Source organism: Rhinoderma darwinii, chromosome 9 (assembly GCF_050947455.1).
Source record: "Rhinoderma darwinii isolate aRhiDar2 chromosome 9, aRhiDar2.hap1, whole genome shotgun sequence".
In the NCBI taxonomy this organism is placed as follows: domain Eukaryota; kingdom Metazoa; phylum Chordata; class Amphibia; order Anura; family Rhinodermatidae; genus Rhinoderma; species Rhinoderma darwinii.
Genome location: NC_134695.1, coordinates 65,576,461 through 65,603,112, shown reverse-complemented (window position 1 = coordinate 65,603,112; position 26,652 = coordinate 65,576,461). Strand labels below are relative to the sequence as shown.

Genomic DNA, 26,652 nt, shown 5'->3' with positions numbered 1-26,652 from the left:
AGTACCTTTTAAATCTGCCAAACTGTGATCTGGTCCAGAGAAGTGTTTTCCCCGGGTGTATCCACCTCCTGTTTTATTGTATGTCTGTGAAGATTCATCCTGGTTTGTAGTTTTTGTATTGTTTCTCCAATGTAGATTCCTTTATTGATGCACCTTGTACACAGGATCATGTACACTACATTGGAGGATGTACAGGAGAACGTGCCAGTGATTTTATAGTCCTGCTGCGTGTTTGGTATCTGGATGGTGTTTGATGACCAGATGTTGGTACAGGTCTTGCATTTTCTACTGTTGCAAGGAAAAGTGCCAGTCTCTGATGGTGATGAGAGGGCACTTCTGACCAGGAGATTCCTTAGGTTTGGTGGCTGTTTGTAGGCAAGGAGTGGTAAATCTGGGAATATTTCCTTCAGTTTATTGTCTTTGTTAAATATAGGTTGGAGATCAGCAGCAATTTTCCTCAAGATGTTCATTTGGGGGTTGTATATGACCACTAGGGGAACCCTGCTGTTGTCTTCCTTCTTTTTGTACTCCAGAAGATTGCTCCTTGGAATTCTTGTTGCTCTGTAGATCTGATCATCTATAATCCTTGGATGGTATCCCTGTTGTAAGAATGTATTCCTCAGTGATAGCAGGTGTTTTGTGTCTTCACAGTCTGAACAGATCCGTATGTATCGCAGAGCCTGGCTGTAGATGATGGATTTCTTTATGTGTCTCGGATGGAAGCTGTTCCATCTCAGATATGCTGGACGGCCTGTAGGTTTATGGTAGATTGTTGTTTGTACGGTATTGTCTCATGTATATGGTCATGTCCAGAAAATGTATTTGAGATGTAGAGTAGTTGAGAGTGAGTTTGATGGTAGGATGGAACTTGTTGAAGTTTTTATGGAAAGAAAGCAGTTCATGTTCAGAGCCTGTCCAGATTATCAGCAGGTCATCAATGTACCGGAGATATGCTAGAGGTTTAGTTGCGCAGGTTGATAAAAACTCTTCCTCTAGTTTGGCCATGAACAGGTTAGCATATTGTGGTGACATTTTGCTACCCATAGCGCTTCCCATACATTGCAGATATATGTCTTTGTCAAATAAAAAATAATTGTGATGGAGTACGAACCTGATGAGTTGTAGGGCTGGCTCTGTCGCTAGATTGTTCTTTTGAAGAAAGTGTTGGCATGCGGCTATGCCATCCTCATGGGGGATGTTAGAATATAAAGATTCCACATCCATAGTTGCCAATATTGTTCCCTCTGGTAGTGGACCTAGAGCTGAGAGTTTGCAGAGGACGTCTGTGGTGTCCTGGACATAACTGGGTGTGCACCTCACCAAGGGCTTTAGAAGATTTTCCACCCAGGCAGAAATATTCTCAGTTAAAGTCCCAACACCTGAAATGATTGGTCTCCCTGGATTGCCTTCTTTATGTATTTTAGGTAACATGTAGAATGTTCCCATTCTGGGATTGTCCGGTATAAGGTCCATTAAACTGTCTGATACAGCGTTGAAATTATTGATGATACGGACAAGTTCTACTGTGTATTGTTTGGTGGGGTCTTCATTAAGCAGGGTGTAGTATTTTCTGTCTGAGAGTTGTCTATGTGCCTCCTGGATATAATCGGATGTATTCAGAATCACTACAGCGCCTCCTTTATCAGCTGGTTTGATGATGATGTCTCTGTTGGATTTTAGTGATTTTGTTGCATTCCTTTCCTCCATGCTGAGATTGTGTGTTACTTTGTGTTGTTGGTCCAAGATCTCAGATTTAACTTTTTTTCTGAAGCAGTCTATGTAGTAATCCAGAGTTTGATTGTATCCAGGTTGTGGGGTCCAGTTTGTCGTCTTCTTCTTTCTTGATGTTTCTTTTCCCATCCCGGCTTGTGATGTCATATCTGTTTTGTCAGAAAAGAATTCTTTCAGCCGCAAACACCATCAAACACCATCCAGATACCAAACACGCAGCAGGACTATAAAATCACTGGCACGTTCTCCTGTACATCCTCCAATGTAGTGTACATGATCCTGTGTACAAGGTGCATCAATAAAGGAATCTACATTGGAGAAACAATACAAAAACTACAAACCAGGATGAATCTTCACAGACATACAATAAAACAGGAGGTGGATACACCCGGGGAAAACACTTCTCTGGACCAGACCACAGTTTGGCAGATTTAAAGGTACTCATTCTGAAGGGTCATTTTAAAAACAACAGAGAAAGAAAAATTTGGGAATTCAAGATGATGATAAAATTCCAGTCATTGACACAAGGCCTCAATCTAACACCAGGATTTATGAGCCACTACATGGACACACGTCACGTCCCCCATCAGACTGACTCCAGATGCCTTAACTCCTAAGTCATCATCCCTATAACCTCAGTTTTATTGCCCCGGCTTATCTTAATGATGTATCACCTCATGTACTAATTGTCTTTGTGTAACATCTAAATGTTGTGCTTTTTTCTAAGTCATTCATTTGTAAACTGCCTGAAGAAGGAGCCTCTGCGCTCTGAAAGCCGCAGATAGAACTTTTATGATTAGCCAATAAAGGTATCATACCTATTATACTTTTGTCTTTTTTGACACAAAAGTATTTAACATTTCATATTTTTAAGAAAATTTCAAAAGCCTTTTTTTTAATGTACCTGTTCAGTTCTGAAGTGGCTTTGAGGGGCCTATGTATTAGAAACCCCCATAAAGCACCCCATTTTAAAAACTAGACCCCTCAAAGTATTCAAAACAGCATTTAGAAAGTTTTTTAACCCTTCAGGCATTTCACAGGAATTAAAGCAAAGTGGAGGTGAAATTTGCAAATTTCATTTTTATTTCTGAATTTCAATTTTATTCTATTTTTTTTCTGTAACAAAGAAGGTTTTACCAGAGAAACACTACTAAATATGTATTGTCCAGATTCTTCAGTTTTTAGAAATGTCCCACATGTGGCCCTACTGCGCTCGTGGAATAAAACACAAGCCCCAGAAGCAAAGAAGCACCTAGTGCATTTTGGTGGTGCTTTTTTATTAGCATATATTTTAGGCAGCATGCCAGGTTTGGAGAGGTGTTGAGGTGCCAAAACAGTAGGAATCCCCCAAAACTGACCCCATTTTGGAAACTGCACCCCTCAAGGAATTAATTTATGGTTATTGTTACCATTTTGACCCCGTAGTTTTTTCACAGCGCGTATTTGAATTGGGCTGTGAAATTAAAAGAATGACAATTTTTCCAATAAGATGTCATTTTTGATCAGAATTTCTTATTTTCACAGGGAACAAAATGCCCCATTTTGTTGCCCAATTTGTCCTGAGTGCGGCAATACCCCATTTGTGGTGATAAACTGCCATTTGGGCCCATGGGAGGCCTCAGAAGGAAAGGAGCGCTATGTGTTCTTTGGAGTCCAGATTTTGCTGGATTGGTTTTCGGGTGCCGTGTCGCATTTGCAGAGCCTCAGAGGTATCAAAGCAATGGAAACCCACCAAAAGTGACCCCATTTTGGAAACAAAACCCCTCAAGGAATTTATTTATGGGTGTTGTGACCATTTAGACCCCACAGTTTTTTCACAGAATTTATTTGAATTGGGCTGTGAATTAAAAAAAATGTAATTTTTTCCAATAAGAGGTAGTTTTGGCTCAAAATTTCTTATTTTCACAAGGAATAAAATACCGCATTTTGTTGCCCAATTTGTCCTGAGTGCCGCAATACCCTATTTGTGGCCATAAACTGCCGTTTGGGCCCATGGGAGGGCTCAGAAGGAAAGGACCACCATGTGGCCTACTGGGAATTTTCTGGTGCTAAGTCGTGTGTGCAGAAGCCCCTGAGGTACCAGTACAGTTGAAACCCCCGAGAAGTGACCCCGTTTTAAAAACGACACCCCTTAAGGAATTCATCTAGAGGTGTAGTGAGCATTTTGACCCCACAGGTATTGTGTAAAAGATAATGTGCAGCAGTTGGTGTAGAGTGAAATTTGCAATTTTCTATATATATGCCAATTCAGTGTCCGATATATCGTGCCCAGCATGCGCCACCAGAGATCTACACCCCATAAACTGTAATGTTGGCTCTCCCGGGTACGGCAATACCCTACATGTGGCTGTTATCAGCTGCCTGGGCACGCAGAAGGGCTCAGAGGGGAAAGATGAGGAGGGGTAAGCTGTGCAAAGTGGATCAGAGCGAGTAAAACTGGGGTAAATTAAAAATAAAGGGATGGATGATAAATTTGAAAACACTCTTTCATACAGAGCTCTGGTTTTTCGGGACACGCGTCGCATTGATATATTGTGTCCTTCCTTATCCCCCTCTTATAGCAGACTCTGCACCTCTTTTGACTTTTTCCCTTGCCAGTTTGGGGAACTTCTCCTAAAAAGTGTTGCCCTGGTACGATGCCTGTGGCCTCACTTCCAGAAGTACTGTAAGGCTTCAGGACTTGATCTGACAAGTCCACCCCTCCCATGTACCTATTGTAGTCCAGGATGCAGTCTAGTTTGGGGGTCCCTGTACTGGTACCTCGTACAGGTACATGGGTACTGGTGTGGCATCTCCCTGGTCTTGTACTTGACACACAATATGTTGCTGCTAGATTGTGCCCTGCTCTCACCCCTTCTGAGTGTTTGCCCTGCAGAGTCGTAGGGAGGCCTCTCAGATTTCTTCTAGCAGTGCCGCATGCCGCAGGACTTCTGGGAGCGAGGCAGTTGAAGAGTGGGATGCTGGTATAAAAATTATCCAGGTAGAGGTGGTAACCCTGGTCCAGCAGTGGGTGCAACAAATCCCACACAATTTTTGTATTAACTCCCAGTAAGGGGGGGCATTCTGGGGGCTGAGAACTGGTGTCCTTCCCTTCATATATCCTAAATTTGTAGGTATACCCTGATGCACTCTCGCAGCTTATACATCTTCACGCCATACCTTGCCCTCTTACCCGGCAGGTACTCGCGGAATTGAAGCCTCCCTTTCAAATGTACCAGGGATTCATCTATAGAAATACACTTCTCGGGGGTGTATGCTTGGGAAAACCGGGCACTGAAACGGTCTAATAGGGGTCTCCGTTTATACAAACGGTCAAAACTGGGGTCATCTCGGGGTGGGCACGGCTCATTATGAGTATAATGTAAGAAGCGAAGTATTGCCTCATTTTTATTTTATTTTTTAGTTTCCAGCTCAGTTCTGAAGTTGCTTTGAGGGGCCCATATATTAGACACCCCTATCAAACACCCCATTTCAGAAACTAGACCCCTCAAAGTATTCACAACAGCATTTAAAAAGTTTATTAACCCTTTAGGTGTTTCACAGGAATTTAGAGCAAAGTAGAGGTGACATTTAATTAATTTAATTTATTAGGCACCATGTCCGGTTTGAAGAGGTCTTGTGGTGCTAAAACAGTGGAAACCCCCCAAAAGTGACCCCTTTTTGGAAACTAGAGACCTTGAGGAATCCATTGCAGTTTTCTTGGGGTGCATGCGACTTTTTGATCAGTTTTTATTCTAATTTTAGGTGGCGTGGTGACTAAAAAAACAGCAATTTTACTATTGTTTTTTATTAAATTTTTTTTACAGCGTTCACTGTGCGCTATAAATGTCATATTCACTTTATTCTGTGCGGCGATACGATTACGGTGATACCAGATGTTTATAGTTTTATTTTATGTCTTATGGCGTTTGCACAATAAAATACTTTTTGTAAAATATAATTTCTTTTTTGTGTTTCCTTATTCTAAGAGTCATAACTGTTTTATTTTTCCATCAGGAAAGTCGTGCGAGGACTTATTTTTTGCGTAACGAACTGTAGTTTCGATCAGTACCATTTTTAGGTGCATGCGACTTTTTGATCTCTTTTTATTCCATTTTTTGGGAGGTGAAGTGACCAAACAATTGTGATTGTGGTACGGTTTATTATTATTTTCTCTTACGGCGTTCACCGCGCAGGATAAATAACGACATAGTTTTGTAGTTCAGGACGTTACGGACGCGGCGATACCAATTATGTATAGTTTATTTGTTTATATATTTTTATTAATCATAAAGAACTGATAAGGGAAAAAGGGGGACTTTTACTTTTATTACTTTTAAATCTTTTATTTTCTTATTTTTACACAACTTTTTTTTACTTTTTTACACTTTTTTTACTTTGTCCCACTAGGGGACATGAGGGCAGGAGGCTCTGATCGCTATTCTAATACACTGCACTACATGCGTAGTGCAGTGTATTAGAGCTGTCAGCTGTTCGCTGACAGCAAGCATAGTGGGTCCTGATTTTGTCGGGACCCACTAGGCTTCCGTCGATGGCGTAGCCAGAGTCCATTGTTAGGATTCTAGTTGCCATAGTAGCCATCACGGCCCGCTATCGTGTAGCAGGCCGGCGATGGCAGCTTAACCCCTAAGAAGCCGCGATCGCTATTGAACGCAGCTTCTAAGGGGTTAATCGGCGGGGACCACCGCGATCGGTCCCTGCACACTAAGCTGTGATAGCCTGCTGTCGGAAACAGCAGGTATCACAGCTCAGACACGCGCCGGGATTAAATGGCGCCGTGTTTACTCAGGTCAGTAATAGTACTGACCTGAGCGCGAACGTTCTACTTAGCAGGACGTACTATTACTGACCTGAGCGCGAAGGGGTTAACAAATCTCACCCCTCCCCCCCACACACACACACGCTGCGGCAAAAATCCTCAAATGCGGGAGTTCAGCTTCGGTGCAACTTTATAATCTGCAGCGTCTCCATTTATGCTGCCGTTTCTGAGCAGTTATAGCGCTCGTCCACACGTAGCGGAATTGCTGCGTATTTTCTGGCCGGAATTGCGGACAGAAACAATGCCGCAATACCATATATGGGCAGACAGCGCAGGGTCCATTGAAGGACCCCAGGTCTGTCTGACCAGATTTCCTGTTAGGGCATACTGAGGTATGTCCTAACAACTGCCTGTGTACTATCCGTATATAGATATATGCCATTTAGGCCCCATGCAATACGGGATCATGTGACATAATTTCCAGCCCCCTTTTTTTTCCCGTTGTCACATGTTTTTAACCCGTATTTACGGACCGGTAAAAAAAGGCGGCTGTCACATGATCGCGCAGACGCCATTTTCTCTGCTTCTCTTTATTCAAAAATGTAAATCCCCTGACGTCGCTTAGCAACGCTCCTGTAATTACGGGAGCCCCATAGACTTCTATGGGCCGGCCCGTGCCGTAATTACGGCCTGAAATAGGACATGTTCTATATTTTTCAACGGCCCGGGCACCTTCCCGTACGCAAACGAGAAGGTTCCCGTGGCCAATAGAAGTCTATGGGCCCGTAATTACGGGCGTTTTTACGGTCGCGTGCACGGTGCCTAAAGTTTAAAAATAAAGTAAAAACATATAAAGTAATGTTCAATTAAAAAAAAAAACACGTACATCTTTTTTTACAATAAGTCTCCGTACATAAAATACACACATTTGGTATTGGCGCGGCCGTAATAACCTGCTCAACATTTTTTTTTTGCGTCATTTACGATGCGTACGCTATAAAAAATTAAATCTGCTTTCTATCACTTATGGTGAGGCACGAGGTGCGATGAATTGCTGTGGATTTCTGAGATTCCGCTTTGGATTTTGCGTTGTGGAATATGCGCTTTTTATGCGAACAAATACGGAGTTCACACGTCACAGGATTTTGTTACGGATTTGATGCAGATTTCACGCTATTGCATTGCAAAGGGTAGAATCCGCCAGAAAAATCTGCCACAAACCCGCGACGTATAAACTCAGCCTAAGGCCGAATTCAGACGGCGGTGGTATGTCCGTGTAACGGCCGTTGTTTCAACAGGCCGTGTGAAGAGTCCGTTGAAGAATAGAACATGTCCCATTTTGTTCAGTTTTCACAGATCTCTCCATAGACTTAAGTCTATGGGGGATCCGTGAAAACGGGACGCGCACCGATGCAACTCGTACATGAAAAACGTCCGTTTTTCACATCCGAGTTTTCCCACGTTCGTCTGAATCTGACCTAAGGGGGTGACCCCATCTTGGGTGCTTCCCCTATACAGTGTTATCTTCTCCGTTGTTGCAGGTTTTTCCCATTAAGTTCAATGGGGAGGTAAAACCCGCAACAAATGGCAGATGTTGCGACTTTTGCAGCGGAAAGCTGCGAAACTTGCAACCCGGAGAAAAATCTTTTATACTTACCCAGAATTCTGTGCTTCATCGTCCGGCCTCCTGGGATGACGTTTCAATTAAATGCTGCAGTGGTCACATGGGATGAAACGCCATACTAGTGCTGCAGCACGTCGGAGTGACGCGTCGCCATGGTAATTTTTTTTTTTCCATTGCAGGATTTCTCCAGCGGACATTCCGGGTGAAAAACTGCACCACAAAATGTGAGGTTTTTCGGCTAGAATTCGCTGCGGGCAACAGGTCGGGTAAGCTGTGTACTTTAACGCAGTGTATCCGCCCTGTGTGAACATGCCTTTAGGGTTTTGGAACATTCCCACCAGGTATGAGGGAAGTCGCCATCGCCGCGTGGGTTTGCTGCGCTGGTTTCCTTTTCTACGTGGCGTCCCCTCGGGTGTTTGATACCGTCAGTGACTTATCCGTTATCTCTGAGCATTCGCTGATTCTGGACTTTGTGCTTATTGAGAAAAAGTTTATCCTTTTAATGACCCAGAAATTTTTTCATCGTCCCTTTTTTTTAAAGAGCCCTAATTTTTCCCTCGCCAGCAGTATGGGGGCTTGTTTTTTGCCGATTAGTTGTATTTTTCATTTTAGGGTACATATAACTTATTGACTGATCTCTGGGACGGCATACAGCCAGGGAAGGCCTGGGGGCCCTTATTAGGCCCCTGGATAACACGGTAACCCATCCGCGGTCCGCGTTCACTTTCGCAGGCCACCAATAAGTGACCCAGAGAGACTCTCCTTTTATAAACCACTTAGATGCTGTGGTCACTATTGACCTTGGCAGCTAAGGGGTTAAACCTCCAGGATCGGAGGCAACTCCAATCTAAGGCCGTTAGGGTCAGTTCACACAGTTTTTTTTGGCGCGGACTCTGATGCGAAAACCGTGTCCGAAACAAATTGCCCCCATCTTCCCAGGCGGCTCGTGGCCACTCATGGGAAAAAATATGTAGCATTCTCTCTCTTCGAGCGTCTTCCTCCTCTGACCTCCCAATAGGAGGCAAAAAAAAACTGCGGCGTTTGCTTTGAGCATTTTTTTGCCGGCGGTTTTTTCATTTGATTTAACGACCATGGACAAAAAATGTCGCCAAAAAGCGAAAAGTGTGTATATAAAGCCGCACGGTTCCTGAGATATCTTCTTGAAATCCACAATGAAAGTGACGTTTATATGAGCACAAGCTTAAAGGGGTTGTCCAGGATTTGATAAAGGGATCTGCTTGTTTTTCCAGAAAGAGCGCCACGTCTGTCCATGGGTTGTGTCTGGTATTGCAGCTCATCCTCATTCCCTTGAATCTCGCTGAGCTGCAATACCAGACAGAGTCCATAGACAGTGGTGGCGCTGTGGGTAAAAAATAAGCAGATACTCTTTCTAATCCTGGACCATCTCTTTAAAAAAAACATCATGTAGGTTACACACAGGCCACCAACTGACACCACGTAAAGTGGAAATATGTGCAGAATCTCTTCACCTTTTGCAATGAATTTTTTATTGCTTCAGTTCATCTAAAATAAAAAATGAAGCTACTATGTAATGCGCCTTGATTTAAAACGTCCTATAGTTTTGTGCCTACAGCTCCTATGCAGACTGATGCCTCTCCGTTGCAGCAGACTACAAACAAAACCCTGTGTAGTCAGACCTAGGGATGTCACGATACCAGAATTTGGACTTCGATACCGATACTTTGTTTAGTATTGCGATTTCGATACCAATTCGATACTTTGCCAACAGTAATAAAAAAAAAAGTTCTTTCGTTTTCTGATGTGAGGCGCGACGTGTGATGAATTTTGAATGTGCCTCACATTAATAGTAATCCCATCATGTTTCTCAGTCATGAGTTAATGTGTGAGGTACATGATGGGGTTAATTACTATTAATGTGAGGCACGTGGAGGTTAAATTCATCGCACCTCGTGCCCCACAATAAGTGATAGAAAGCAGTTTTTATTTTATTTTTTTACAGCGCACACATCATAAATGATGCAAAAAAATTGTTGTGCAGGTTATTACGGCCGCGCCAATACTGAATATTTTATGTATTGAGACTTATTTTAATGTTTATTGTAAAAAAGGTCTATGTGTATTTTTTAATTTAACATTACTTTGTTTTCACTTTATTTTTAAACTTTAATGTACTGGCATATACCTATATACTGATAGTACTTAGGCAGTTGTTAGGACAGCCCTGGGGTCCGTCAATAGACCCTGGGCTGTCTGGCCATATATGGTATGTCCCTCGATCGTGTCACAGGAATTCCCTGTGACGCGATCCATGGGCATCCCCCCTTCTCATTTTCCCCTGAATGATGCAGTCAGCTTTGATCGCAGCATTCAGGAGAATAGCGGTGGAGATGAGAGGTTTCTCTAATCTCCGCCGTTACAGAGCGGGGCTGCGGATGTGTAAGACAGTCCTTGCCCCGCTCCTGACAGGAAGTGCGCGCGCGGTCAGCATGAGGTGATGCGGCCGGCGCTGCACTAATGAGCGGCGGCTCAGGCACTGAAGACAGAACAGGGGGGTGTTTTGCAGTGCGCCCGCCATGTTCTGTCTTCAGTGCCGCCACTCATTAGTGCAGCGCTGGCTGCATCGCATCATCCTGACGGCGCGCACTTGTCAGGAGCGGGGCAATGGCTGTATTACACAGCCGCAGCCCCGCTCTCATACATTCATGTGTTACTATACTGAGCTGTGCAGCTGCGCAGCTAAGTATCGAAATACAGGAAATAGCAGTATCGAACCGTTTGGGGATGCAGAGTATCGAAACAGTATCGAAGTTTCGATGCATCGTGCATCCCTAGTCAGACCCTACAGTCTGACCTTTTGCTGACCCTGCAGGATCGGACTACTCAGGGTCTCAATTTAACGCGAAAGCAAAGTTCAACATAGATATTGGCTCCAGGGGCCACACACCATGCCGCCATCACTCACATCTGTTTGTTTCCCAACTAGATGGTCCAGAGACCCCTTGAAGCCTCGTTACTATGAGTCTGGTGAACTCCGGAGCCGGCTTCGAGGCATGGGATTCAGATGACGCTTGTTGCGGAGCGATGGCCGGTGCTTGCGCATTAAACGCCAAGGAGGATGTTACCAGTCCCTCCGTGGAGACTCCGGGCGGGACCCCCACCAGCCTGCTTATGGAGGAGATGCAAGGATATGATGTCGAGTTTGACCCCCCACTAGAGAACAAGTACGAGTGTCCCATCTGCCTCATGGCACTGAGGGAGCCCCTGCAGACACCGTGCGGGCACCGCTTCTGTAGAGCTTGCATCATAAAGTCCATACGGTGAGTTCTGCTTCTCGTCCTGTCATCGCCACCATCTTGACCGTATCTTGTCGGCGCCGCTGGTACGTCCGTTTCCACAAGCAGCGAGGCTTAGGATCATTTTCCAAGTTTGTGGTTCGTGACACCAGTGACATCACCTTCACTACAGCTTTATATTTTCATTCTGACCAGAAGTTTCTCAGACATCGATGCAGAGGAAAAACAAAAATGTAGCAGAATGTCTTCCGTATTATATACACAGTCTTAGGCCTCATTTACACGGCACGCGATTGCGGGCACGACGGCCACATTTTTGGGCCGTGCTCCCATACAAAGTATGGGAGCACGGCCCGTAAAACACGAAAAAACTGACATGCTCCATAATTCCCGGCACAGTTCTACGACACGGGCACCTATCCGTAGCAATTCGGAAAGATGTCCACTGTCAATAGAACTGAATGGGGCCGTAATTACAGCCGTGTGCATGAGGCCTAAGCCTTTGTTCACATCTGCGTCAGGGTTCCGTTCTGGCGTTCCATCGGAGTTTTCCTTTAGAACGGAACCCTGACTGAAACAAACGGAAACCATAGGTTTCTATTTACATCACCATTGATTTCAATGGTGACTGATTCGGTGCAAATGGTTTTCGTTTGTCTCAGTTGTGTAAGGGTTCCGTCGTTTTGACGCAGTCAATACCGTAGTCAACTGCGCTATTCATTCTGTCATAAGGACGGAACCCTTAAACGACGGTGACAAACAGAAATCATTTGCACCGAACCCATCACCCATTGCAAACGGAATCCTATGGTTTCAGTCAGGTTTCCGTTCTGACGGAAAGCTCCGACGCAACGCCAGAACGCAACCCTGACACGGATCTGAACGAAGCCTCGAATTCACACTTTTTTTGCATGATGATTTATTCTTAGTTATACAGGTTGTTAGGCCCCTTTCACGCTGCTTTTCTGGTCTCCGTTTTGGTGTCTACGCCAGGAAAAGCTTTTGACGTAGACGTTAAAGGGGTTATGCAAGGACCAAAAATTATTAGCCGTGTAGTCCCTGTAGTATGTGAGTACGCCCACTAATAGACATTCCGGTCCCCTGTCGCGCCGATTCTGAGATTTTCATAGATTTTTTTTTTTTTATAGCGCTGCCGGGGGGGTCGGATGGCTTGTTGTACAGTTTTCTTTGATGATCCGACTCTTCGTCACGTGACCAACACCTCTGTACTCGGTCGGTCCCATGACACAGAGCCGTATCGTCATCAAAGAAAACGGTGCAACTAGACGCACGCACGCACGCACACACCCCGGCAGCGCTATAAAAATTTATGAAAATTTCATAATCCACGCAACGGGGGATCGGGATGTATATTAGCGAGTGTACTCACATGCTGGAGAGAGTACACTGCTAATCATTTCTGGTCCCCACATAACCCCTTTGAACAGGGGCTGTGATGAATACCTAGCAGTAGCATCACCCGTAGTCTATTATGGGATACATTAACAACTCCTTCCTGACCACCACCCCGTCTTTTGACTGGAGGCGGTGCGGGTCTACAGCGACTTCTTTTGGTGTGGCGGTAGAAAAGGCTTCTGAGCGCTCATCCTCTAAGCAGGAGCTGTAACTTACAGCTCCTGAACTTAAAGCAGCCTCCTGAACACAGCTGGGGTCGGAAAAAAATCTGACCCCCCCCCCCCCCAGCTGTTTAGTCCTTTGTCACCGGAGAACTAGTAAGGACCCCGGGGCGGTCTGTCTGGTAAACCTGCTGCTAGGGCACATTTTGTGATAGTGACACAGTGTAATGTATTGGTATACAGGACTATGCTAATACATTGTAAGTAAAAAAATAAAAATAAAGGTGTAAATAAAGTTATCGCTTTATGGGATAAAACGAAATAAAAAATTCCAAAAATGAATAAAAAGTCATTTTGCATAAAATATTTTTGTTATTGCCCATACATTACCTAAAAATGAAAAGCCTTCACATGTGAGGTATCTACACAACCGGAATAACCTGAAGAGTTAAATTAACCGGTTATTTAGCGTAAAACGTGAATAGGATAAAAAAATACATTAAAAAAACAATGCCGAAAATCACTATTTCCTATTTTCACACCAAAAAAAAAAATCTATAACTTACACAATAATTCTCTTGCATAAAACAAGACCTCATACAGCCACGTCAATTAAAAAATAAAAAAAGTTATGACTGCTGTAAGGCAGAGAGGCAAAAATGGAGACATTTTGCTGCTCATTAAGGCCTTTTCCGGCCCGGTTATTAAGCCCTCCTGCACACGAACGAGGGCCACTTGGGCTGTTTTTCAGGGCATCAGAGAGTAGCACCCGATAGTTTTCATGGACCCATTCACTTTAGTGGCTGAATCGGGTCCGTGAAAATGGACCCGACTCTCCGATCCATGGAAAGTTAGGACCTGTTCTATCTTTCCAGGGATCACGGACGGGACTTGGGCGCCACACGCGGTCCTGTCCATTAGGGTTTAAAGAGCACTTTTAGAATTCTCAAGACTTTTTCATCCGGATCCGTCAGTTCACGATGATGATGATGATGATGATCATGGTGGTCCGTCCGTTCCCTTCACTGGCTGATGAGGGACGATACATCTATGTATTGGGGATACACACAAGCCGTATCGGAAGAACTGCTAACAATAAGTCAATTAAAAAAAACCAAAGTTTCTAATCACCTAAAACATAAATGTAATATATTTAAAAAAAATAAAATAAAGTGCACATGGTCTGCGGACAAGCAGCACACACGTTTAGTTTACAGTAATTTGCCCGTTCCTGGTGTATACTGTATAACCGTTAGCGCTCAGTGAATGTGCGCAGCAGAGCTGGTTCCACCCCGCTCTACTATTCTGGATACACCGGGTAGGCTCAGGCTCGTTAGAATCTATATGGCAGATTTACATTCAGGAGAGCACAAAACCACAGCGCCCAGTGAGAGCAGCCGCGTTGTGTTGGAGGTGCCGCTTGCCCCCTGCTCGCTCTCCGCACCGCCTTCCTCCGTGGGTGCGGTTTTCATTAGAATCAGCAGGAGTTCAGAGGAAGTGAATAGGAAATGGGCCGTAACTGGTCTACTATTAACCCCCGATGGACTGGAGGAAGCCGGTGAATAAACTGCATCCCACATGTCATCGCCTTCACCTAATTCCATGAGCGATTGTCCTCCCACTGCCCCATAACTCATCGTCACGCGGTCACATCCTCCTTGTCTGCTCTCCTCACACGTCCTGTTTACATCCAATCATGTGAAGATTCTACAACCGGATGCGAAGTGTGATCAGAGCTCTGCTATTATAAGGCTATGTTCACACAGAGCGGATTTCACTGCGTAAAAGTACACAGCGTATCCACCCTGGGACCGCAGGGAATTTCGGCCGAGAAACCGCTGCGGAAAACAGCCGGTTAAAGTAAAAAAAACAAAAAGCTTCTACTTACCTGTCCCTCTGACGTCCTGCAGCCCGGCCTCCTGGAATGGCGTTTCATCCCATGTGACCGCTGCAGCCTGTGATTGACTGCAGCAATCACATGGGATGAAACGTCCTCTCAGGAGCCCGGGCTTGGACGCAGGAGCAGAGAGATGTGGGTGAGTATAACTTTTTTTTTTTTGCGATTTTTGTGGCGGAATTGTAGCTTTTCCGCCGCAAAAATTGCAACGTTTGCTATTTGTTGTGGGTTTTACTTCCCCATTGAATTTAATGGGGAAAACCCGCAACAGAAGGGCGGTGTTTCGGAAGCATAAATGGACATGCTGCGGATTTTAAAAAAAACTAACAACGGGTCAATTTATGAACGTTTTTTGTGTTTTTTTTTTTTTTTTTTTGTTTTTTTTTTTTTTTTTACACGCAGTGTGTGGAAGGGATTTGTTCATATCTCATCCGCTCTGCTGCTACTGTATAATACTGCAGATTTTTTCGCAATGAAATATGTGTATTTACGCTACATGTGAACTTACTTTAGTATATCCGAGAATAAAAATGTCACTAAAAGGCAAAATAAGGCAACCAAAACACCACAAAATGCATAATATGTAGCGTTTTTTTTATATTGCTCTATAGACCTTAATGTAAAATCTGGCCGCACAAAAAAAAACACTTAAAAAAATGCCATACCCAGAGCGTGCTGCGTTTAAACAAAAACTCCACTGACCCCCCCCCCCCCCAAAAAAACACCACAAATACAAAAGCAATGTTTGTAGAGCGTTGTAGATCTTACATAGACTTTAATGTTACATCTGGCAGCAGCGATTGTGGCCAAAAAAACATTCCATAAAATAAAGTGGCGTTTTTCTGAAAAACGCTGCGTGTGAAACCAGACGTTTGTGTCGCTGGCTATACGCGGTCGGCATTCGGGCTCCGTTATGAGGCGTTCACAATTTTTACATTGAAGAAAAAAAAATTTACCCAACACATTCTGTTACTTGTAGAAAAAGGAAGATCGGTGCACACCCCGGGGCGACCGGCAAAGCTTAAGCCACCGTAGGTGAAATATCTACCCGCATATTAGACGCCCTCTTGGTATGCTAAAATGAAGCCAGCTGTACTCTGCGTCTGGCCATACATTTCCCCTGCGGCGACCTCTGCAGGAAAAGTGTAGTATTACAGGCAGACAGTAAAATGAATGAGCCAGAATGAGAGCCGGGCTTTGTGAGCGGTTCTCCTCTTTAACTCTGGACCCTGCTCCCCTGCCTGCTCCCTATTACATCTAATGGACGGGGTCTTTGAGACACACAAAGATTTTTCTGTTGTCGAAATAACACATGACATGGGTTCCTCCAGTTTGAAAAAGCCTTTTCATCACAAGAGTCCCCACTGATGAGGCGCTCGGGGGAAGGGTGGCCTCCCGCAGGCTGAGGTGGGCCGACCATTCTTTTTCACTCGTCGGGTACTAGTTGAGTGGAGAGTCCGCGCATGACCGCTGGTGGTCTCCGGGGGGGGGTTTGTCATGTTTTCTGTTCTTACTATTGTATCGTTTATATCCATTTGCTTTGTCTTCAGGGATGCAGGGCCGAAGTGTCCGGTGGATAACGACCTCCTCCTGGAGAATCAGCTGTTCTCGGATAATTTTGCCAAAAGGGAAATTCTTTCCCTTACTGTGAATTGTCCCAGCGAGGACTGTGTGACCAAGATGGAGCTGAGGAAACTTGAGGTAAGCGGACCATATATTATATTCCTAACACAGAGCTCCTCTAAGGCCTCATGCGCACACACACACACACACACACACACACATCCTTCACCGTATTCACGTCCGTTGAAAAATGATCCGTGTGGTTTCCGTTGTCACTCCGCATCCGTTCTGTTTAAGGCCCCATGCACACGACCGTAATTACAGGCCCATAGACTTCTATTGGCCACGGGTACCTTCCCGTTTGCGTACGGGAAGATGCCCGGGCCGTTGAAAAACATAGAACATGTCCTATTTCAGCCCGTAATTACGGCACGGGCAGGCCCATAGGAGTCTGGGGCTCCTGTAATTTACGGGTGGCTACGTGTCTGCACCTGTAATTACGGGAGCGTTTTCTAGGCGACGTCAGGGGATTTACATTTTTGAATAAAGAGAAGCAGAGAAAGTGGTGTCTGAGCGTTAATGTGACCCTTTTAAGGGGTTTGGACATGATTGTGACATCATTTCCAGCCCCCCTTTTGTTACGGGTCCGTAAATAAGGGTGGAATACGGATGACAATGGACCCATATTTACGGCCAGTATTTATGGGAGGGAAAAATACGGTCGTGTGCATGGGGCCTTAAACGGACGTTGTGCTTCCGTTTTTGTCCTCCATTTTAAACGGTCCGTTAAAAAAAACGGAAGGTATTTTAAAATTGACTTGAACTTGTCACATGAACTTTGGCACGCTCTGCCGTTGCATAGGCTTCAATGGGCAAGACGGACACTGAACAAAAGACAAAAGTAGGACACATGTTCTACTTTTGACGGAACGGACACACGGAACCATTAAAACAACGGAAGTGTGTTAAAAAAAAAAGCGGATAGCACACTGAAGAAAATAACTGAAGTGGGCATGAGGCCTAATATCTACATATCTACTTGTCCCATCTATCCGTCACCAGACAGACCTCCTTAATAGGGCAGTGCTAGTGAATGGAGAAGCCCGACCGCGCTCAGAGGACCCCCTTTAACTCCTTTCCCATTATGGATAACCGGAGAACAGAAACTGCATTTTTCTGATAGAGTTCCAAAATTCCCTGCATAGATCTAGTTAAAAGAAAATATAATGCTTCCTGCAGCCACCACTAGAGGGAGCGTAAGATCTGATTGAATACGGTTTATTCCTTGAATGCAATAATAAAACTGTATGCAGTAAGCTCCCCCTAGTGGTGGCTGCAGGGAGACACAAATATATCATTTAACGCTGTCTAGCTTTAGATTTCCTTTTGTACGTTTTTAGCCCTAAAATCCCCCAGTTTATTTAGAGAAATGGTAAATGACCCTGTTAATACTACTGCGATTTCATGTGTAAACCTTTCCCGATCTGGTTCTAGCCGGCTAAGTACTCAGACCTGTACGGTTTCCTTCTCTGCAGCACCACTTGGCTCTCTGTGAGTTTGCCAGTGTGGAGTGTGGACTGTGCCAGCATCCCTTTCCGAGAAAACAGCTACAGAAACACCTGGAGGACGAGTGCCCGAGACGTCTGGTATCGTGTGAAAACTGCGTGGTGGAAATGCCCTATGAGGAGAGGAAGGTAAGTCTGCAGATTATCGGGGTGCAGGTCTAACTTGGGTACCCTATTGGGAGAACGGTAGATCCGTTCACAGATTTACGACCACCGCAATTAACCTGCACGGCCCACTCAATTAAAGTCTGAGAGTTATGGAAAGTCGGTGAACAGGGGTCATGGGACCAGCATTCTCCAGAGGTGGGACACTCCTATCAGGCATTCATGGTAAATCCTGTGGATATGTACTAAATGCTTAAGATAGGAATACCCCTTTAAGCTTTATATAAAAGTGGAACACTTCAGGCAAAACTGATACGATTTTATATTCAGTGCAGGTTTGGAGGGGGCGGAGCATGACACACAGATGGTGTTCAAAGCTCCACCCCTGAGGACCTGCACTAGACATAAGATTGTATCAGTTTTGCCCGGAGTTTCCTTTTTTAAGTTGTACCTTTATCTAACTTTCAACCATTTATACTACAGAGACATGAGCAGACATGCCCCTTGGCCTACGTGACCTGTGAATACTGCCAGACCGATCTCGCCCGTAAACAGGTAACGGACTCCTATAACCATTTTTTTGGGGGGGGAAGGCACTAAACGGACTAGTGAACTTAAAGCGTAGGTTCTGCCTTGGTGACCTTGTACTGGGGAAACTGCATGACCAGCAATTCCTGAATAGATTTCAGACTCTGTCAGCAGACACAGGGGTAACATGATCATAAGGAATTGCTATTTATGCAATTCCCTTCACATAGAAGTTCCCCTTTGGTCATGCCCTGACTAGTTACATCGCTGTGACTCTTGTATTGGGTTAGACATGTGCTGTAGATATAATAGATTTATTAAGGCAAACAAAGATATTTTTCTAGCTTTGAAAGCCATAAAAAATTGGTGTATAGTAAAAGCCGAAGAACATAAATTTGGTGCCATCATCTTTGCCCTGAAGGGTGTTACCCAATTTAAGGCCCCGCTGATGAACTCCTCGTGGGAGGTCCTGTGATCCGCTGAAGGAGACGTTAAAGAGGTTTTCCAGGACCAAAACATTGATGTAATATCCGTGAGGCCCCATGCACGCGACCGCAAAAAATCTCCGCAATTACAGACCCACCCGGTTCTATTGACCGCGGACACCTTTCCGTATCGCTACAGAAGGGTGTTTGTGCTGTGAATTATGGTGCATGTCCTACTTTTAGTTTTTTATGGGTTGTTCCCCCATACTTTGTATGGGAGAACGGCACAAAAATGCGGCCCGAGGCCAGCCGTGCCCGCAATCGCAGGCCGTGATTACGGGTACGGCCGTGTACATGAGGCCTAAGATAGGTCTTCAGTGTTTGATCCATGATGGACGCTTATCCTGGTACTGGAGCTCAGACAGCTTCTTTTTTTTTTTTTTTTTTTTTTTGCTGATCGGCGAGGGTCGGACAAGCAAACCTGGTTCTATGACCATAAGCTGATCAGTGTCCCCCAGCGATCAGCATCTGTGGGGAATCCTGGCAGCAAAGTGTTAAATATCCCTGCAGCGCCACCACAGGGGAAATGAAGCATTACACAGTGTGCATTCATATCAATGTGTTGGTGTAATGTAGGACAGGACCGGTCCTCCAGAGAGAGAGAGAGACGCTCTTTATACCGCTCTCTAGTCTGATCAAGAGATGAGGACCCTCCCGTATTAAAGAGGCTCTGTCACCAGATTTTGCAACCCCTATCTGCTATTGCAGCAGATCGGCGCTGCAATGTAGATTACAGTAACGTTTTTATTTTTAAAAAACGAGAATTTTTGGCCAAGTTATGACCATTTTTGTAGTTCTGCAAATGAGGCTTGCAAAAGTCCAAGTGGGCGTGTATTATGTGCGTACATCGGGGCGTGTTTACTACTATTACTAGCTGGGCGCTCTGATGAGAAGTATCATCCACTTCTCTTAAGAACGCCCAGCTTCTGGCAGTGCAGATCTGTGACGTCACTCACAGGTCCTGCATCGTGTCGGCACCAGAGGCTACAGTTGATTCTGCAGCAGCATCAGCATTTGCAGGTAAGTAGCTACATCGACTTACCTGCAAACGCCGATGCTGCAGAATCATCTGTAGCCTCTGGTGCCGATGTGTCCTCGCTCGTCTGACACGATGCAGGACCTGTGAGTGACGACACAGCGTGATCTGGCAGAAGCTGGGCGTTCTCAAGAGAAGTGGATGATACTTCTCATCAGAACGCCCAGCTAGTAAAAGTAGTAAACACGCCCCGATGTACGCACACAATACACACCCAGTTGTACTTTTACTTTAAACACGCCCACTTGTACTTTAGAAAGCCGCATTTGCATAAATACGAAAATGGTCATAACTTGGCCAAAAATGCTAGTTTTTTAAAAATAAAAACGTTACTGTAATCTACATTGCAGCGCCTATCTGCTGCAATAGCAGATAGGGGTTGCAAAATCTGGTGACAGAGCCTCTTTAACTCAGGATTCCCTCATAGGGTGTATGAAAATGGGTTTTGTAAACTAGACCACCCTTTGAAGCATTACATGGTACACTTTGAGATAAATGGGATTAATCTGTTCCTCCAGAGGTTGCCGACTAAAAGTCTCATGATTAAGTCAAGTTTTATACACTGAAAGTAAACAAAGGCTCATATTGAATGACTGCAAGCAGAGATTTTGACAAATGTGAGGAATTGATACAGAAAGTATATAGAAAAATTCAAGACTATCAGCTGACGCTGTAATAGTAAGGCCCCGTGCACACAAACGTGTTTTGGCAGCCGCAAATTCATTTCAATGGGCCCGGATTTGCGGGTGAACTCCGCGGCCGTCCGAGCCGCAAGTCACGGCCCGAGCACACCACTACAGGTCATGTGCATGAAGCCTACGGCTACGTTCACACAGGGTAAAAGTACACAGGGTATCCGCCCCGGGTACCGCAGGGAATTCCGGCTGAAAAACCGCACCAAATTGTGGTGCAGTTTTTCGTCCGGAATGTCTGCTGCGGAAAACGGCATGTTAAAAAAAAAAAAAAAAAAAACACACACATTTACCCTCTGACGTCCTGCAGCCCGGCCTCCTGGGATGACCCATGTGATCACTGCAGCCTGTAATTGGCTGTAGCGATCACATGGGTCATCCTAGGAGACCAGCGTGGACAAAAAGTTTTTTTTTTTCTGAGTTGTATTTTTTTGCACCAGAATCGCTGCTTTTCCGCCGCAAAAAAACAAATATTTGTTGTGTGTTTTACCGTCCCATTGAATTCAATAGGGAAAACCCGCAACCCATTAGCGCGATCGCGGAAATCTAATTTACGCAGCGTGTGGATGAGATTTCTTTAAAACTCCTCCACTCTGCTGCTACTGGATTATGCTGCGGATATTCCACAACTAAATCTGTTGCGAAAAATCCACAGTATTTACTATGTGGGAACTCCTCCTAAGGGTAGCGTGTTATGTGCAGATTTTGCGGAGGATTTCAGCCCTTAGGGTATGTTCACACAGAGTTTTTTTGGCACGGTTTTTGACGCGGAAACCGTGCCAAAAACGTCTGAAAAAGCTTCTTATGGATTTCAATCGGGGGGGCGGAGGCGTGTTTTTTTTTTTTTTTGTTTTTTTTTTTTCCCGCGAGCAGAAAAAAACGCTCGTGGGGAAAAAGAATCGTCGTGCCCTTTAGTCGCGCGTTTCAGTCTCTGACCGCCTATTGACATCAATTGGAGGCAGAGAAAGCGTTTTTTCGCGTCGTCTTTTGCCCTGGGCCGTAAAATGTGGCATGTGTTCTGCCGCCAGGTCAAAATCTGCCTCAAAATTCCTTCAGGAATTTTGAGGCAGATTTTTCCGCCTGCAAAAAACTCTGTGTGCACAGGGCCTTATATAATGAAAAGGATAAAATCCGCAGTGACCATCCAGAGCCGAATGAACAGGTTGAGGATTTGAAAATCTTCAGCATTCACTGTTTTTTTTTTTTTTTTGTGCATAAAATATTCAACCTCATGTGGTGGATGTTTTTGAAATCTGATATACTCTTCCCCCCCCTTACCAGTCCAGCTCTCTATAGCGGATTCTCCAAGAAGGATCATACAGCTCATCATTGTATACAGTGCTAATCATGTTCTCCTAACTACATGGACTGTAACTGTTTTGCTTTTCTCTCAGATGGCCGATCACTATGACATGGACTGCTACAAGGCTCCAATTCCATGCACTTACAGTCACTTTGGATGCAAAGAAAAGGTGAATTATTTGTGTTATTGCCTAAACAATGTTACCATGAAAACCGTCAGTATGAAATTATGTGAAGCGGAACTAAAGTGTAAAATCCTCCCACGTATTCACATCTATATTCTTGTATATAGGGGGCAGTATTATAGTAGTATATTCTTGTATATAGGAGCAGTATTATAGTAGTTATATTCTTGTATATGGGGGCAGTATTATAGTAGTTATATTCTTGTATATAGAAGCAGTATTATAGTAGTTATATTCTTGTATATAGGGGGCAGTATTATAGTAGTTATATTCTTGTATATAGGGGGCAGTATTATAGTAGTTATATTCTTGTATATAGGGGCAGTATTATAGTAATTATATTCTTGTATATTGGGGCAGTATTATAGTAGTTATATTCCTGTATATAGGGGGCAGTATTATAGTAGTTATATTCTTGTATATAGGGGGCAGTATTATAGTAGTTATATTCTTGTATATAGGGGGCAGTATTATAGTAGTATATTCTTGTATATAGGAGCAGTATTATAGTAGTTATATTCTTGTATATAGGGGGCAGTATTATAGTAGTTATATTCTTGTATATAGGGGGCAGTATTATAGTAGTTATATTCTTGTATATAGGGGGCAGTATTATAGTAGTTATATTCTTGTATATAGGGGGCAGTATTATAGTAGTTATATTCTTGTATATAGGGGCAGTATTATAGTAATTATATTCTTGTATATTGGGGCAGTATTATAGTAGTTATATTCTTGTATATAGGGTCAGTATTATAGTAGTTATATTCTTGTATATAGGGGGCAGTAATATAGTAGTTATATTCTTGTATATAGGTGGCAGTATTATAGTAGTTATATTCTTGTATATAGGGGGCAGTATTATAGTAGTTATATTCTTGTATATAGGGGCAGTATTATAGTAGTTATATTCTTGTATATAGGGGGCAGTATTATAGTAGTTATATTCTAGTATATAGGAGGCAGTATTATTGTAGTTATATTCTTGTATATAGAGGCAGTATTATAGTAGTTATATTCTTGTATATAGGGGCAGTATTAGGGCATGACCACACATGGCGGAATTCCTCCGCAACTGTCCGCATCAATGCCGCACAGAATCTGCGTTGCAGATTCTGCAGCGGATCTGCACAAAATGTGCAGAAAATTGATGCGGACTGGCCGCTGCGGACTGCAGGAAAAGTGCTTCTCTTCTCCCTATTCAGTGCAGGATAGAGAGAAGGGACAGCACTTTCCCTAGTGAAAGTCAAAGAAATTCATACTTACCGCCCGTTGTCTTGGTGACGCGTCCCTCTTTCGGCATCCGGCCCGACCTCCCTGGATGACGCTCCAGTCCATGTGACCGCTGCAGCCTGTGCTTGGCCTGTGATTGGCTGCAGCCGTCACTTACACTGAAACGTCATCCTGGGAGGCCGGACTGGAGACAGACGCAGGGAGTTCTCGGTAAGTATGAACTTATATTTTTTTTTACAGATACATGTATATTGAGATCGGTAGTCACTGTCCCGGGTGCAGAAACAGTTACTGCCGATCGCGTAACTCTTTCAGCACCCTGGACAGTGACTATTTAGACGTCTCCTAGCAACGCTCCCGTCATTACGGGAGCCCCATTGACTTCCTCAGTCTGGCTGTAGACCTAGAAATACATAGGTCCAGCCAGAATGAAGAAATGTCATGGTAGTAAAAACAATACGCTCCGCAGCACACATAAGATCTGCGGACTTCATTGCGGAATTTTGACTCTCCATTGAAGTCAATGGAGAAATTCCGCCATGAGTCCGCAACCAGTCCGCCACTGCTCCGCAACAGACAGAGCATGCTGCGGACACCAAATTCCGCTCCGCAGCCTATGCTCCGCAGCGGAATTGTACGCATCGTGTAAACGAACACTGCTAAATTAAAGTGAAAGTCAATGGAGAAACGGCTCCGCTGCGGATTAACGCTGCGGAGTGTCCGCAGCGGAATTTAAGTGAAATTCCGCTATGTGTGAACCCGCCCTTATTGTAGTTATATTCTTGTATATAGGGGCAGTATTATAGTAGTTATATTCTTGTATATAGGGGGACAGTATTATAGTAGTTATATTCTTGTATATAGGAGCAGTATTATAGTAGTTCTATTCTTGTATATAGGGACCAGTATTATAGTAGATATATTCTTGTATATAGGAGCAGTATTATAGTAGTTATATTCTTGTATATAGGAGCAGTATTATAGTAGTTATATTCTTGTATATAGGGGCACTATTATAGTAGTTATATTCTTGTATATAGGGGCAGTATTATAGTAGATATATTCTTGTATATAGGAGCAGTATTATAGTAGTTATATTCTTGTATATAGGGGCAGTATTATAGTAGTTATATTCTTGTATATAGGGGGCAGTATTATAGTAGTTATATTCTTGTATATAGGGGCAGTATTATAGTAGATATATTCTTGTATATAGGAGCAGTATTATAGTAGTTATATTCTTGTATATAGGGGCAGTATTATAGTAGTTATATTCTTGTATATAGGGAGCAGTATTATAGTAATTATATTCTTGTATATAGGGGGCAGTATTATAGTAGTTATATTCTTGTATATAGGGGCAGTATTATAGTAGTTATATTCCTGTATATAGGGGGCAGTATTATAGTAGTTATATTCTTGTATATAGGAGGCAGTATTATAGTAGTTATATTCCTGTATATAGGGGGCAGTATTATAGTAGTTATATTCTTGTAAATTATACACCATTTAGCTTGTATAACAAGCAAATCTGACTACTTTTTAAGTGAAAACTGTGCTTTCACTTCCCCTCCCCCCCCCCCTCCCCCTGCTCCTTTTTGGTATGGAATTGCAATATAATGGTATTTCCAAGATTTTCATGTATATTCCAGCTGACTTTGTCCGGTTCCAACAGATGCAGAGGAACGATCTTGCGCGTCACCTGCAGGAGTTTACCCAGGCTCACATGCGAATGATGGCACAGACCCTGAGAAGTGTCAGCAGTTCCATGACACCGACCACTAACTTGGCCAGCATGTCATTTGACCCCAACCAGTTTGAACCTGCTCCTCCGTCCTTTCCAGCACCAACGTCCTTAATGTCGTCCCCTCATGACTCCAGCCAGCAAATCCAGGGCATGAAGGACACCATTAAACAGCTGGAAGCGCGTCTGGTGATCCAGGACCATCAGATACGGGAGCTCACGGCCAAAATGGAAACCCAGACCGCCTTTGTAACGGACTTGAAACTGAAGCTTGTGGAGGTAGAAGCTCAGCAGTACAACGGCATCTTCGTATGGAAGATCAACCACTTCAGCGCTCATCTGAAGAGCCAGGAGGAGCAGAGGCCGGTGGTCATCCATAGTCCTGGATTTTACACCAGCAAACCGGGCTATAAGCTCTGCCTCCGGATGCACCTCCAATCCCCCAGCGCACCTCGTTGTGCCAACTACATTTCCCTCTTCGTGCACACCATGCAGGGCGAACACGACAACCTCCTCCTCTGGCCTTTTCAGGGAACCATCCGGCTCTCCATCTTGGACCAGACCGAAGGCTCCAACATTCAGGACCAAGAGGAAGTTATGGACACTAAACCGGACTTGTTGGCCTTCCAAAGGCCCACCATGCCCCGAAACCCAAAGGGCTTTGGTTACGTCACCTTTATGCCAATCCAGGCCTTAAGACAGAGGATGTTCATTAAAAACGATACGCTGCTGGTACGCTGCATAGTCACCAACCAAGGAGAGGTGAGCAGCCCACGGCGCGAGGGATTTCAACCACGAAACAGCGACGGGGCCACATTATAGTCCATTGTTTGAAGTGGCGAGGATCTAATGAAACCTTCTCAGTCATAACCCGTATTCGGCCACGGCCTTTCTTATAAGACTAAGCAAAGTTTCCGAACTTTTGACACGATTGTATATTAAATATATTTTTACCGGTGCTGAGCGTTCTTCCAGTATGACGTATTTGTTGGACGCGGTCTTTGGTTTTTACCATAGAAACCATAGAACGTTTTCAGAAATGTTGGCGCTGATATTAGTCTTCCGATTCTGAATAAAATCTACTTCTTGCTACACACGTCATAGGCAGTGACCGCTAGTTTCTTGTACATTGGGTGATGGGTATATTAGAACTTTTCATGGTTTCCATCTTACTCCTAACCCTTCTCTCCATCTTTCCAGAAATAACCATTATACACCTCATAGGATCAGACAATCCTATAATATCCCATAATAACTTACACATACCGACTCTTAAAGGGTAACTAAACTTTCAACAAACTTCTGACATGGCAGAAGTTTTGGTTGGTGGGGGTCCGAGCACTGAGACCCC

General features: G+C 44.1%; 1 protein-coding gene across 3 annotated transcripts in view; it reads left to right on the top strand.

Annotated features, from left to right (window-relative positions):
- The window catches only part of TRAF6 (TNF receptor associated factor 6), a 32,523-nt gene extending 6,126 nt beyond the window's left edge, over window positions 1–26,397 (top strand). For all 3 annotated transcript variants that reach the window (XM_075837046.1, XM_075837045.1, XM_075837047.1), the window contains exons 2-7: window positions 11,080–11,413; window positions 16,414–16,564; window positions 17,962–18,120; window positions 18,580–18,651; window positions 22,232–22,309; window positions 25,233–26,397. In XM_075837046.1, the coding sequence (XP_075693161.1) occupies window positions 11,112–11,413; window positions 16,414–16,564; window positions 17,962–18,120; window positions 18,580–18,651; window positions 22,232–22,309; window positions 25,233–26,123 (1,653 nt within the window). In that variant the 5' untranslated portion in view covers window positions 11,080–11,111 and the 3' untranslated portion in view covers window positions 26,124–26,397. The remainder of the gene's footprint in view (window positions 1–11,079; window positions 11,414–16,413; window positions 16,565–17,961; window positions 18,121–18,579; window positions 18,652–22,231; window positions 22,310–25,232) is intronic.
- Window positions 26,398–26,652: the final 255 nt, after the last annotated feature.